This window comes from Sarcophilus harrisii, chromosome 5 (genome assembly GCF_902635505.1).
Source record: "Sarcophilus harrisii chromosome 5, mSarHar1.11, whole genome shotgun sequence".
NCBI classification, from domain to species: domain Eukaryota; kingdom Metazoa; phylum Chordata; class Mammalia; order Dasyuromorphia; family Dasyuridae; genus Sarcophilus; species Sarcophilus harrisii.
In genome coordinates this window covers 57,371,966-57,385,061 of record NC_045430.1, presented here as the reverse complement: position 1 = coordinate 57,385,061, position 13,096 = coordinate 57,371,966, and the positions used below count along the sequence as shown (strand labels likewise).

Below are 13,096 nucleotides of genomic sequence, written 5' to 3'. Positions count from 1 at the left end.
AATTATTGTAATGCCCTAAAGAAAAATAGCCCTGTAAGACATCAGAACCTAGTGCTATTACTAATCTTGAATCTCCAGGACTGTTAAAATATGTATCCCACCTATCAGCATTGAATTAGTAGACTATATGTGCAAGACGAGGCAAAGCATCAGTTATAGTCACTGTGCTGTTTTTTTCCTGGGGGGAGAGGAAGAGGGGTCAAGGTTGGGAATGACAATTGTTTTCCAAAGGCATCAATAAAACTTTTAATCTTCTTTTAAAAAAAAGCTTTTTTATCTGAAGTGGGAACAACATACTATCTTCCTCATACAGTTGCACTATGGATATTTAAATGAATGTGATCTCATGCACTGTATACTGTATGTATTGTCCAAGAATGAAGACTATAATTCATCTGTGACCTTCTTCCACATGCCTCCATACATTCTCTAGATCTCTTGAGAATGCAGGGTATTTTAATAGACAATGCAGGATAGCTGTGAGTTATCACTCAACTCTTTATCCTGCTACTTCTGTTTTAATTCTTAGTTGTTTACATGTTGCCTATTCCTACCCACCATGAGCCCCTTCCAAAGCCTACATAGGGCACCTCTCAACTTTGATTCTTCAGAGGGTTCCATGTCTCAAGAAGATTGTTAAATGCTAAAAACAACAACAACAACGACAACAAATTTTTTTCTCCCAGAAAAGTTAACTCCTAAAAGAAATCTAGCCCAAGCCCTTTTTGTAGTGGCTAGAAACTGGAAACTGAATGGATGTCCATCAGTTGGAGAATGGCTGAATAAATTGTGGTATATGAATATTATGGAATATTATTGTTCTGTAAGAAATGACCAACAGGATGATTTCAGAAAGGCCTGGAGAGACTTACACGAACTGATGCTGAGTGAAATGAGCAGGACCAGGAGATCATTATATACTTCAACAACAATACTATATGATGACCAGTTCTGATGGACCTGGCCATCCTCAGCAACGAGATCAACCAAATCATTTCCAATGGAGCAGTAATGAACTGAACCAGCTAGCCCAGAGAAAGAATTCTGGGAGATGACTAAAAACCACTACATTGAATTCCCAATCCCTATATTTATGCCCACATGCATTTTTGATTTCCTTCACAATCTAATTGTACAATATTTCAGAGTCTGATTCTTAATGTACAGCAAAATAACGTTTTGGTCATGTATACTTATTGTGTACCTAATTTATATTTTAATGTACATCTACTGGTCATCCTGCCATCTGGGGGAGAGGGTAGGGGGTAAGAGGTGAAAATTTGGAACAAGAGATTTGGCAATTGTTAATGCTGTAAAGTTACCCATACATATAACCTGTAAATAAAAGGCTATTAAATTAAAATAAAATTTAAAAAAAAAAAAAAAAAAAAAAAAAAAAGAAATCTAGCCCACTTGGGTTCTCCCGTTTACTCATTGTCCCTCAGCAAAGCTGTCTAGAATAAATGTCCTAATACTAATCTCTAATTTGAGCAATAAACTTTTGGATTATTCCAGTGCAGTTAGTTGGACCAAACAAGTAATTATGAATTCCACTTAATATTCTGCAGTATTAAAGCAACGAGCACACATGGACACAATAAGCACTATTTAATTCACAAACACCAGAAGAAACTCATCACCTATGAGGAATTCAATTTGTACAATAAGTTGAACAACCTCCATGACAGAATCAAATGCCTTTGGTGAACATCTTTTACATATCATTTTATCTCTCATATAATAGAAAGTGCAAAAAAAAACCACATTATTATATCTTCAAGGAATCTTATGCATGAAAGCTTGTTAGAAGAAATTTTAAGGCAACTTTTTGCTCCACCAAATCAAAATGTTCTTCTTATAATCAATAAACACCATAGGATTTTGTATTCTCTACCCCTTCACTAAATTGTGACTAAGAAAAGGCTTGTTACAGTGAAGTTTGCAAAAATTCTATTTCCTCATCAAACCTTCATTAAGGATGTCATTAATGCATCCAAGTTTTATTCTGATAAAATTTTTAAAGATGGGATCATATGGATAATTATTGGTAGTTTCTCTCTTTCTTAATGTCTTTTGTCTCCTTTTTAATCAAAGAATTTAGAATTTCCCTCTTTCAATTGTTTCTAAAACTAAAGTTGGGTTACGGTATATAAATATAATGGAACATTCTATAAGAAATGATCAGTAGGAGATTTCAGAAAGTCCTAGAAAAACTTACATGAACTGATGCTAAGTGAGAAGTGAACACTGTACACAGCAATAACAAGATTATGTGATTGGACTTGGCTCTTTTCAACAATGAGGCGATTCAGGCCCATTCCAATAGATTTGTGATGGTGAGAGCCATCTGCATCCAGAAGAGGACTTTGGAGACTGAATGTGGATCACAACAAAGTAATTTTCACCTTTTTTGTTGTTTGCTTGTTTTTCCTGTCATTTTTTTCTCTTTTTAATCTAATCTTTTTTGTACAGAATGATAAATGTGGAAATATGCTTAAAGGAATTGCACATGTTTAGCCTATATTGAATTACTTGATGTCTAGGGGAGGAGAGTGGGGAGAAAAGAGGGAGAAAATTTTGGTTTTTGCAAGGGTGAATGATGAAAACTATCTTTGCATGTATTTTGAAAATAAAAAGTTATTAAAATTTTTTCAAAAGTTAAATACCACACACACATACAAAAACTTAATCCCTCAATCATCACAAAACTGTTGCAACAGAATCCCTATCTGTATAAATGTATAAATTTGTTAAATATAAGAACAAGACTGAAGTCTTAAGTGTCTTAGAAGCTAAGGAATCAGTTAATCACAAACAGCAAAGTATTCAATTTTTTTTTTTTAAGTTTAGAGGAATAAAACTGAAAAAAATTTCCATTTCCTAGCATTCCATAAATCACATTTTTGAATACTAACACAAAAATCTATAAATGAAATAAATTAGATATTATGTAAGGTTAATAAAACTGTTGCCTTTTTTTTTTTAATAACATAACAAAAAATTACATCAGGGCAATATCATGCAACGGAAATATTCAATTCAGTTACCTTGACTGGATTCTGTAGGTTCTGATTTTAGGCAAAGCTGTTTTGTTCCATCTTTAACTTTTTTCAATCTGTTTTTATCTCCTGGTAAAGTCAATTTCTGCCTGAGAGGTTTCAGTTCAAATGCCTGGAAAGTTTTAACCTGTTTTTTCTCCTCAGGAGGTACTTCTTTTACTGGGTCCTTTATAATACTGACATTCTCTGTAATTATTTGGTCCTCAGAATTCAATATTTTAGCATCTTCTTGAGTAGTTTCTTCTTTATTACTAAAAGCCAGTTTTTCATCCTTATTAATACATTCAAGTTCCAACTGGATTTGCTTATATTTTAAAAGCAAGTCTTCAAAACTTTCTTCCCCACAGTTTTCATTTTTGGATGAATAACTCTGTTTTCTTGATGGAGACCTTCCAAAACTTTTAGCTGAACAATCCGTTAAGAAAAATTGGTTCAACAGAATTTTTTCCATAATTCTACTTAAGAAAAATATTTAACTTTCAAGTGAATTCGTCCTTTTTGCTGGAGTTCTTCAATTATATTTAGTCACAAAACAAAAATTCTAAAATTCTTAAAGGTTTTGTGATTCCCTAAAAATATTAATTCAACATACATAGATTAAATAGTTGTAGTATTCCAAGCAACGTGCTAGGCACTGAGGATACTAAGACAAAAAAGACAGTCCCCCATCTTAAAAGAATTATTGGTTGTAAGGCAGCCACAGTACACAAATAAGTATGACCTGACAAGATACAGAAACAATACTATAAGAAAACCTGAGGGAAGAGAGACCATTTGCATATGGGAATACAAGGAAGGCTTCATGGAAGAAGTAGCAACTGAACAGGCCCTTAGAGAAAAGGAGGGAGTGCTTTCAAGACATAGTAAACAACCTGCTGGAAGAGTACACCATGAGATCAATGACTAGATCTCAATAAAATAATCATTTTCAACCCCTACCTCCATCATTAATGTTTGATGAAACCTCTGTCAAACTACCAGAGTCAAAGCTTAATTAAACAGTGATAATTGCTATCTGAAAATAAGACCAACTATCAATGGCAAATTATTCTAACCCCAAGTATGTCTATTAGAAGCAAACATTAACTTAAAAACAAAAATATGCTTCTTAGACCTCAATAATCTACATAATAATCCCAACACAATGAGGATTCACTATATCAGCAAAATCTGCTAAGAAAATTAAGAGAAAACGTTAGATAGAAACTAGGTTTGAGATAACTCACACCAGTGATACAAATAAGCTCCAAATTTATACATGATCTAGCTATCATATTTTATCTTGAGGGGGAGAAATTATGAAGAGTAGGGAATAAGTAATCATAGTATAATAATCACTAGCAAAAGAAAATGACTATCAGTGAATAATTTAAAATACACCCCAAAAAAGTATAAGGAAGTTCAGAAGGAGACACGATAAACCAAAGACACTACTGAACTATAAATTTAATATATACTGGATTGGGGGGAGTTATATGTAAATAAAGTTTTATGGAGCCATACAAAATCCTCTTTTTCTGTAAGGAAATGTTCACACTTGTCAACTTCACAGTAGTATCTTTAATTTTTAAAGCAATTCAAACTTTTAAGATTAACTTGTTCATCTTAAACATTATGTTTAGATTTAGAACATATTCAACAAACAGAATTAAAACCAATACAAGCAGCAGAAAACAAACAAACAAAATGAAGTGTTTTTAAAGATCATTTCCAAAAAATGATAGGATAAAGACGGTACTCATTTTTCATTCTGAAATTCTTTGCATTAAAAATCCTTAGGAGTCAAAGTAATTTTCAATCTTACAATTTCATCAATTTCATTCTTGTTTTTAAATGGGACAAATAAAATATTTCTTAAAAATTAAAAACTTTTGCTGAATTACTTTCTTTATAAGTCATTTATTCAGTTGTGACTGCTTCAGTTTCTTCATTCGTAAAACATAACTAATGGCAATGCTTTATAATGACATATTTTACATATATGTATACGCATGTATTTTTCATATACTATATATGTAAATGTATATACATACATCAGCTACCATTACCACAGAAAATTAATGAAAGAAGACATTGTTCAGAAACCATAAATAAATTCAATAAGCCAAATAAGGCTAAAAGGCAAAGAAAGAGGGGAGGGGAGAAGGGAGGAAAGGGGACAGGAAGAGAGGAGGAGGAAAGGGAGGGAAGGAGGAAAAGGGAAAGGGTAAGGCAGAGCAGAACTTACCCCAATTGAGAAAATATTGAAAAAAGTAGGGGCAGCTAGGTAGCGCAGTGCATAGGCAAACTAGCCCTGAAGTCAGGAGAACCTAAACTTAAACTGTGTAACCCTGGGCAAGTCAATTAACTCCAACTGAGAGACAGAGTCAGAAAGAAAAAAATAATAGGCAACTAACTACTAAATCTATCAAAGACTACCTTCCTCTACAGTAACCAAATTAGATACTCAAACATTTGGTAAAGTCACCTATGGTAACTGACTCCAAATCTTTAACCTAAGTATCTTGAAATTTTTTGAACTACAAAGAAAAACATGAGGTGGTGCGCCAACAACTCAAAAACCTGCTACAAGTTGCAAATGCACACTGATACAGAGTGCCTTGATCAAAATCAATTCATGCTTGGTTTCTTAATTCCAAGCAAGCATAATTCTGCCTATCAGGCCGTTTTCTAAAAATGCAAATATAAAAACCTTATAAGAAAGATCACTTTGTATATAAAGTAAATCTTTAGAGGTAGATGAGACCTTAGAAAAATTCCAACCCTCTCATTTTTACCAGCTGAGGAAATTTAGATACACTGAGTAGTTTTGCCCAGATTTAGTTGGTACTAACAATACACATAACACAGAAGCAAATTTCAAAGGTAATTTTGAAAATTACATCTTGGAAGGGGATGTGAACAAGTTTTTTTTTTGTTTTTTTTTAAATACTATGTGGGCTTTTACTTTTTCAAAACATTTGTTTTTGTTCTTTTGTATATTTACTTGTTAATGAATATTAAGTTTTAAATTTTTTTTGAAAGTGCCTATTTTAATTAAGACTTGAAAACAAGTCTCACTAAGAGAAATAGTCAATTATAATTTACCAAACATCTACAATGTACCTGGCACTGGGTTAAGGACTGGAAACCCCCCAAAAAAGACAAACTACCATCCCTACTCTTAATGAGCTCAATCTGAGCTATCAGAGAAAGAAGGCTTGAGGATTGAGTAAGACTAGGAAAGGCCTCTTGCAGAAGACAGGACTTGAAGCAGAGACCTAAAGAAAGGCAGGGAAGACTCAAGGCAGAGTTGAAGGCACACATTCCAGGTATAGGAAATAATCAGAAGAAATTCTCAGAGAAGATCACAAGAAAAAAGGAGGTTATTGTTGCTGGATCACAAGAAGAAGGGAATAAGATTTGATTTTTTAAATTTTATCCAATTAATATCCAAGATTCCTCAAGTCATTCTTAATTCCTATGTGACACTGGGAAAGCAAGTTACTAGGCTTCATTTTAAAGGACTAGACTCAAGTTGAGGTCCCTTTCAGCTCAAAGACAGGTAGAATTAAACAAAAAGTACAGTGAAAACATCCACTTTGTGTCTATGGAAATGAATCATAAACACTATTGTGGTCTTTTTTTCCCCATACAATCTTTACAGAATGAAAATACCTTTAATTAAAATACTGATAACCTCTAATTATAATAAGAATGTTCAAGAATCCAAGAACATGTTTGTTTAGATATTCCTTTCACTAACAGAAAATGAAAACTCCTTTGAAACTAGTTCAGGTTTGCCATCTCTTAACACATTACATGTAAAAGATAGGCCCTGAGCAGCATCTTTCTAGACTTGATTAGAGGTCCCAAATAACAAATTCATAATCCTGGCAACCTCAAACCTATGCTTCATGGAAGGACATATGAGTGTTTCTATTCCACTTACAGACTTAACCTTGGATAAACTCCATGCCACGAGGTAGATTTTGGCAGAAGAGGAATACTAAGGACTGATATAAGTGGTTTACAGTTTCAAATTTCCTTTTATTTCAAAGGTGGCTAGAACTGTGTTCCTTTTCAAATTCACATTTCTAAGACAGGTTAGTGATATTTCACCAGTAGAGGAGTACAGAAGAAGAACTAATGGATTTTAAATCTTCCTTTAGGTACAGCATCTATGCAAAAAAGAGCAACACAGCAAAGCAACATTTATAGAAACTGTTCTGTTTTAAATATGTAATTACCAGGTGGATAAACCTCAACTCAGATGTTTGGTTTTCTAAAAAATAATCTGCTCCATTCCTAGTATTTTCTATTAAATCAGTACTAAGCAGCAATATATCCCTTTTCTTTCCATTTTCTTCCTCAAACTAGCTACATTATTTTTTTTGTAAATAAAAAGTTTTAACTTTTTTTTCCCCCTAAACTCTTGAAATGACAAACTACCATATTTTCAATAAAGGGAAAAGATGGTATAGTTCTATTAAATGAATACTCTTTAGTTTCAGAGGATTATCTTTATCATGTCATCATATCACTTTTATTCCTACATACATGTGTAGAAAGGAACCGTCTATCTTGTACAGTTTCTGCTTCTGAAAGCTATTCATTAAAATGATATTAACCAGCAAGGGGAAAGGACCCATAGGTGCAAAAAATGTTTGTAGCAGGCCTTTTTTGTAGTGGCAAGGTACTGGAGATTAAGTACCATGGGGGTATGGCTGAATAAGTTATGGTATATAAATGTAGTGAAATATTAAGTACCATGGGGTATGGCTGAATAAGTTATGGTATATAAATGTAGTGAAATACTGTTCTAAAAGAAATGATGAGGAGGCCTCAGAGAAGTCTGGCAAGACAAACATGAATTGATGTTGAGCGAAGTGAACCGAACCAGAACATTGTACAGAGTAACAAGATCATGTGATGATAACTGTGATTGACTTTGCTCATCTCAACAATTTGGTGATTCAAGACAATTCCAATAGATGTAGGATGGAAAGTGCCATCCACATCCAATTACTTTTTGATTTATTTACACCTAACTTTTTGTTGAATGTAGTTTTTATTGCATTGTGATCTGAAAAGAAAGCATTTACTATTTCTGCTTTCCTGCAATTTTAATCTGCAAAATTAAATAATTTTGAGGTCTTTATGTCCTAATATATGGCCAATTTTTGTGTAGGTTCCATGAGCTACTGAGAAGTATACTCCTTTCTGTCACCATTCAGTTTTCTCCAGAGTGCCATCCACATCCAGAAAGAGAACTATGGAGATTGGATATGGATCAAAACACAATATTTTCACCTTTGTTGTTTGTTTGCTTTTATCTTGTGGTTTTTTTCCCCCTTTTCAATTTTTTTTTCTCACACAGATGACAAATATGGAAATATGTTTAGGAGAATTGCACATATTTAACCTGTATCGAATTGCTTGCTGTCTTGGGGAAAAAAATTCTTAACACAAGGTTTTGCAAAGGTGAATGTTGAAAACTACCTTTTGTGCATTTATATGGAAAATACTATTGAAAAGCAAAAAAATAAAAATAAAACAATCCTCCCAAGGCATTGAATTGGCAATGAAAATATCATTTACCAGACTTAACACTATGATTTCTACTTACTCCACATTACAGGTGGTTCTGAGAAAGTTGGGTTTGGCTTGAGGGTTTTTTTTTTTTTTTTGGGGGGGGGGTTATAGGTGGGAGTTTACTATTGTTCATTTGGGCTGTAAAGCAATTGAACAATTTCTGCCACATAAACAGTCATTTTTCAAAACTTTAGAACATGAAACTTTTTTTTTTACAGTTATTTCAAAAAATTGAGGTAAGTTTGGATAAAATAATGGGAGCATATTTCTAGCATCAGATACAAGCTAGAGCCACACTTGGAATTTCCTAGGTTTGAGTCATCTGTTACTTATTCCCTGTATAATTCCTAATTAGCTGGGCTTCAGTTTCATGACTTCCAAAGCCCCTTCAGGACCCAAAGATCTAATCTCATGATCCTATGATCTCAGGTCATCGTAAAAATCAAAGAGTAAGAAAGAAATTATCCAAAAGTAGTAAGACATCAGACATCTGTACCAAGAGTCCACAAAACAAAGCATTTTTAGGGGGCAGCTGGGTGGCACAGTAGATAGAGCACCAGCCCTGAAGTCAGGAGGAAACGAGTTCAAATCTGGCCACAGACACTTAAAACTTCCTAGCTGTCTGTGATCCTGGGCAAATCATTTAACCCCATTTGCAAAGAGGGTGGAGAGGGAAGAGATATTTTTGCTTGCTTGTTAGCTAATTCATCAAACAGTCCCACTACCTCTTAATCAAGATTTTGGGTTTATACTTTTCCATGTATCTTTTTAATACAATTACTTATAAAAGCTCATATACTTCCATAAGATGAACACACACAAAAATTTGACATGGTTGGGACAAGATTAGCTTTTGTTTTCTTCCTTCCTTTTTTCAGACATTGAAAAACCAATGACTTTGCTATCACACTAGGTAAAACTGAAGTCAGGATTAATTTTCCTTGCAAACTAATTGTTTTTCCTATCTAGAAACTAATGTTTCTGAATGTATCAGTTTTTCAAATTAATGTCAAATTAATAACAGGGCCTCTGAAGATCTCTCCTAATATTATCATTCTATGAAAATTCACTTGAAGGAAAGCAACATTTTGCAGATGCCTTCAGCTTCACAAAAATAATAATAAATAAAATGTTACACACCCACAAATGAATCTCTCCACTATGGGACTCATGCCAAACAAAATGACTGAAAAGTACTTGTAAAGTACCCTATGTAGTTACCACAAAATAAGCTAATCCATAAGGTTTGGCCTAATTTTAGGTTTTGCTTTAAAATGTAATGGACCTGGAATTCGACCTAATTTCAAATAGAAAAAACTAAGTCTGCTCCTTTTTGCAAAAGCCTTTAAATTAGGGGATCTTAAGTTGAGTTGGAGGATTTTTTTTTTTTAAAAGCTTGGCAACTACCTCAAAATAATAGGTTTCCTTTACAACCATATGTATTTATATTCTGAGTAAGGATCTATGGACTTCACCAGAACCAAGAGAGTAATAATGAATTTATTAAATAATGAATAATAGAAGTTAAGAACCCTTTTGAGGGGCTTCATAAATGTGAAAATTTAGATTCAATTTAAGGAAAAATTTTCTAACAATGTGTTGTGTTCTGCTTTCTAGAGGCCCCAAGTTGGGGTGACAAAATATACTGTTGCTTTCTAGAGTCCCCACACCAGGGTAATTAAAATATACCTTCCTAGTGCAAAAGTGATGAGGTGGGACTACCAAAGATGGTGGGAAAATGGAGTTCATTTATTACAAGGTCTTTCCCCTTTTTATACCATCATACTCACTGCTCATGCGCCCATTATATACTGCACATGTGGGACCAAATAAACAACTTGCTATTGTACATAGTTTGCCACCTGCTATCACTTCCACCTGGTATCACTCTACTTCAATCACAACATATGTTGTTACATACAATGTACTTACAATGTCTGGTAAGCAGGTTCACTCTGGGCTTATATATCTCACCCAAAGTTTCCCCACTGTCTGTGGACCTCTACATCAATGAATTTATTCAAGATTGAATGGATTGCCTATGGAAAAATGACTTTTTAGCAAAGGCCAGATCCTCTAGAGGAGACTTTTTTTTTCCTATTATACTGGGTGTATAGAAGACACCTTTGGCTCCTTGCAACTCTGATAGTATATGGTACCCTGGACTTCAATCTCTTATATCACTAACCTAATCCTTTCCCAAACTCCTCCCGGTTCTAATGTTATGATGTTTCAAAAAAACAAACACCAATTACAATTTTATAAATAAATAAAATCTTTCATCCCAGTGTCTTCCAAGATCTTAATCTGTAACCAAGTTTAGTAAATATCTTTTGTTCATACTTACCCAGAAATGAAGATCTCCTGTAATAAACAGCAAATACCAAGGAAAAGAAATGGAAGAGGCTAGGAAAATCAAGGAAACAATACAGATATTGTATTTTTTTGTCGAGCATGAGCATTTTTTCCCCATCACTTTTAAAGACATCGAAAGAACATTAAAGTTACAACTTGGGTTTGATAAATGATCAAAGTAATAAAAAATTTTAAAGTCAAAAAGAGTTCAAAGAAATTACCTGGTACAAAATACTTATTTACTTATGTACTTGCACTCCTTCAAATACAAGTTCCTCCAGGGGCATTGACGGACTTGAGGGGTTTAGGGTTTTGTAGTATGTTTTTTTTTTTTTTCCTCTCAGTACCCAGCACAGCCTGTAGGCGCTTCATATTTGTGGATTGAACTGTAAAACCAGATATGTCAATAAACATCCAATAAACAATAAAAAATGGCACGGCTTGTTACCGGGCAGCTCCTGGGCATGACTTTTCCCAATCCCACAACTCCAGGAATGGAGGGGAGATAAAAGTTGTGAAAAGAGGTGAAAGATCCCCAAGAAGTGAGGCCGGGGCCAGCCTCGACCACCCCTACGGAAAGGATACAGCTCTTTCGAGGAGAAGGCTCCCTCCAGCTCTGGCCACCGCTGCTGAAGCCCGATCCCCCTCCTCCCGCCGGGGGCCTGCTGCCAGCCGGCTTGCCGCCCCGGTCGCTGCTGCTGCCTCGCCCGCGGCCCCAGCGGCCCCCACCACGGTAGGGCCGACCTCGAAAGCGGAAGCGGTCTAGGGCGATGTGGCTCCGCTCCCAGAAGGACTGCCGAGGGCTGCCCTCCGACAGAGAAGAGGACGACGCCATCCGCATGGGGGGTGGGTGCGAGCGAAACGGCTCCTTGGGCCGGTAGCCACCACTGGGACCGCGTAGAGGGCCACGCTCCGACGGGTGCCGCGAGCGGGACGAGAAACTCCTAGGCAGCTGCTGCGACGAGGCCGACGACGACGACGACGAGCCGCCGCCTCCGCCTCCGCCTCCACTGCCGCCGCCGCCCGAGCCGGAGCCACCGCCCCGGGGCGGGTGCGGAGGCCTCCGCCGCGGGTACGGCAACCCGCTGCCGCCGCCGCCGCCGCTACTGCTGCTGCTGCTCCTGCTGCGGACCTGACTGTTGTCATCGTCGCTGATTTCCCCGTCTTCCAGCTCTCCTTCCTCCTTAGGCGAGAGGCCACTAGAGGCCGGGGCCGCGGCGTCCGGGGTCGCCATCCACGGAACAGCTTGGACTCACACCGCACCCCCACAGACGGGGCAGTCTCCACCCAAAAAAAAAAACAACTCACCTGCTTCTCTTTTCTTTCTTTCCTTCCTTTCTTTCTTTCTTACTCACCGGGCCGGCCGGGCCTCACCCCTACCCTGAGGCGGACGCTTTCTACACCAAGGGAGCGCCGTCCCCCAACTTCCCCAACACCCGCCACCACCGCCGGCCTCCCAGCTCCCTCTGTGCCCCTTTCGAGATAGATTCCCGGATCTTCCGCCAGGGCCTCGCGAGAAAGAGCAGGCGAGGAAGGAGGCTGGAAGGAGGCAAACCGGAAGTGCCTTCCCGAGGTCGAGACAGCACGCGTTTTAAGGATGGCTCGCGCGATGATCGATAGGGACGCGTGATGCGTGATGCGTGATGGGAGCTGTAGTTTTTCTTTCTCCTCTTTTCTTTTCCCGTTATTCGCCGCTTTCCCTACTCCCTTCCAACTCCCCTCATTCCCCCCCCCCCCATCCCTCCCCCCGCAGACCTTAGATTGGTTCCTGTTAGATGGGTCTTTGGAGGTAGATTCTCTATTTCCGAGTCTGCTGCCTTTGAGCAACTTTGGAGTGCTTCTCTTTTCTCCCCCAGGGAAAGAAAGAAGGTGGGAGAGGGGAGCCTCCAGGAAAAGCAGCGAAGGGGAGCGGTGGGTGTGGAGAAACAGCGCCATGTTGGTGAAGAAGAACTAGAGTAGCGAGAACTCGGGGACGGCTTCTGCAGGCTCGAGCCCGCCATCTTATTAAAGGGAAAGAAAACCTAGGTTGAGTAGGGAACCTCCCTCAGTTTCGCCTTCTCCCCCCCCCCTCCCCCCCCCCCCCCCAACCTTGAAGGGGATGGTGTCTC

At 37.4% G+C, this 13,096-nt stretch overlaps 1 protein-coding gene across 2 annotated transcripts in view; it reads right to left on the bottom strand.

Moving 5' to 3' along the window:
• ZFC3H1 (zinc finger C3H1-type containing) overlaps positions 1-12,509 on the bottom strand; it is a 52,273-nt gene extending 39,764 nt beyond the window's left edge. For both annotated transcript variants that reach the window (XM_023504306.2, XM_031938974.1), the window contains exons 1-2: positions 11,574-12,509; positions 3,048-3,464 (exon numbers count right to left, since the gene is read on the bottom strand). In XM_023504306.2, the coding sequence (XP_023360074.2) occupies positions 3,048-3,464; positions 11,574-12,222 (1,066 nt within the window). In that variant the 5' untranslated portion in view covers positions 12,223-12,509. The remainder of the gene's footprint in view (positions 1-3,047; positions 3,465-11,573) is intronic.
• Between the last annotated feature and the right edge of the window lie 587 nt (positions 12,510-13,096).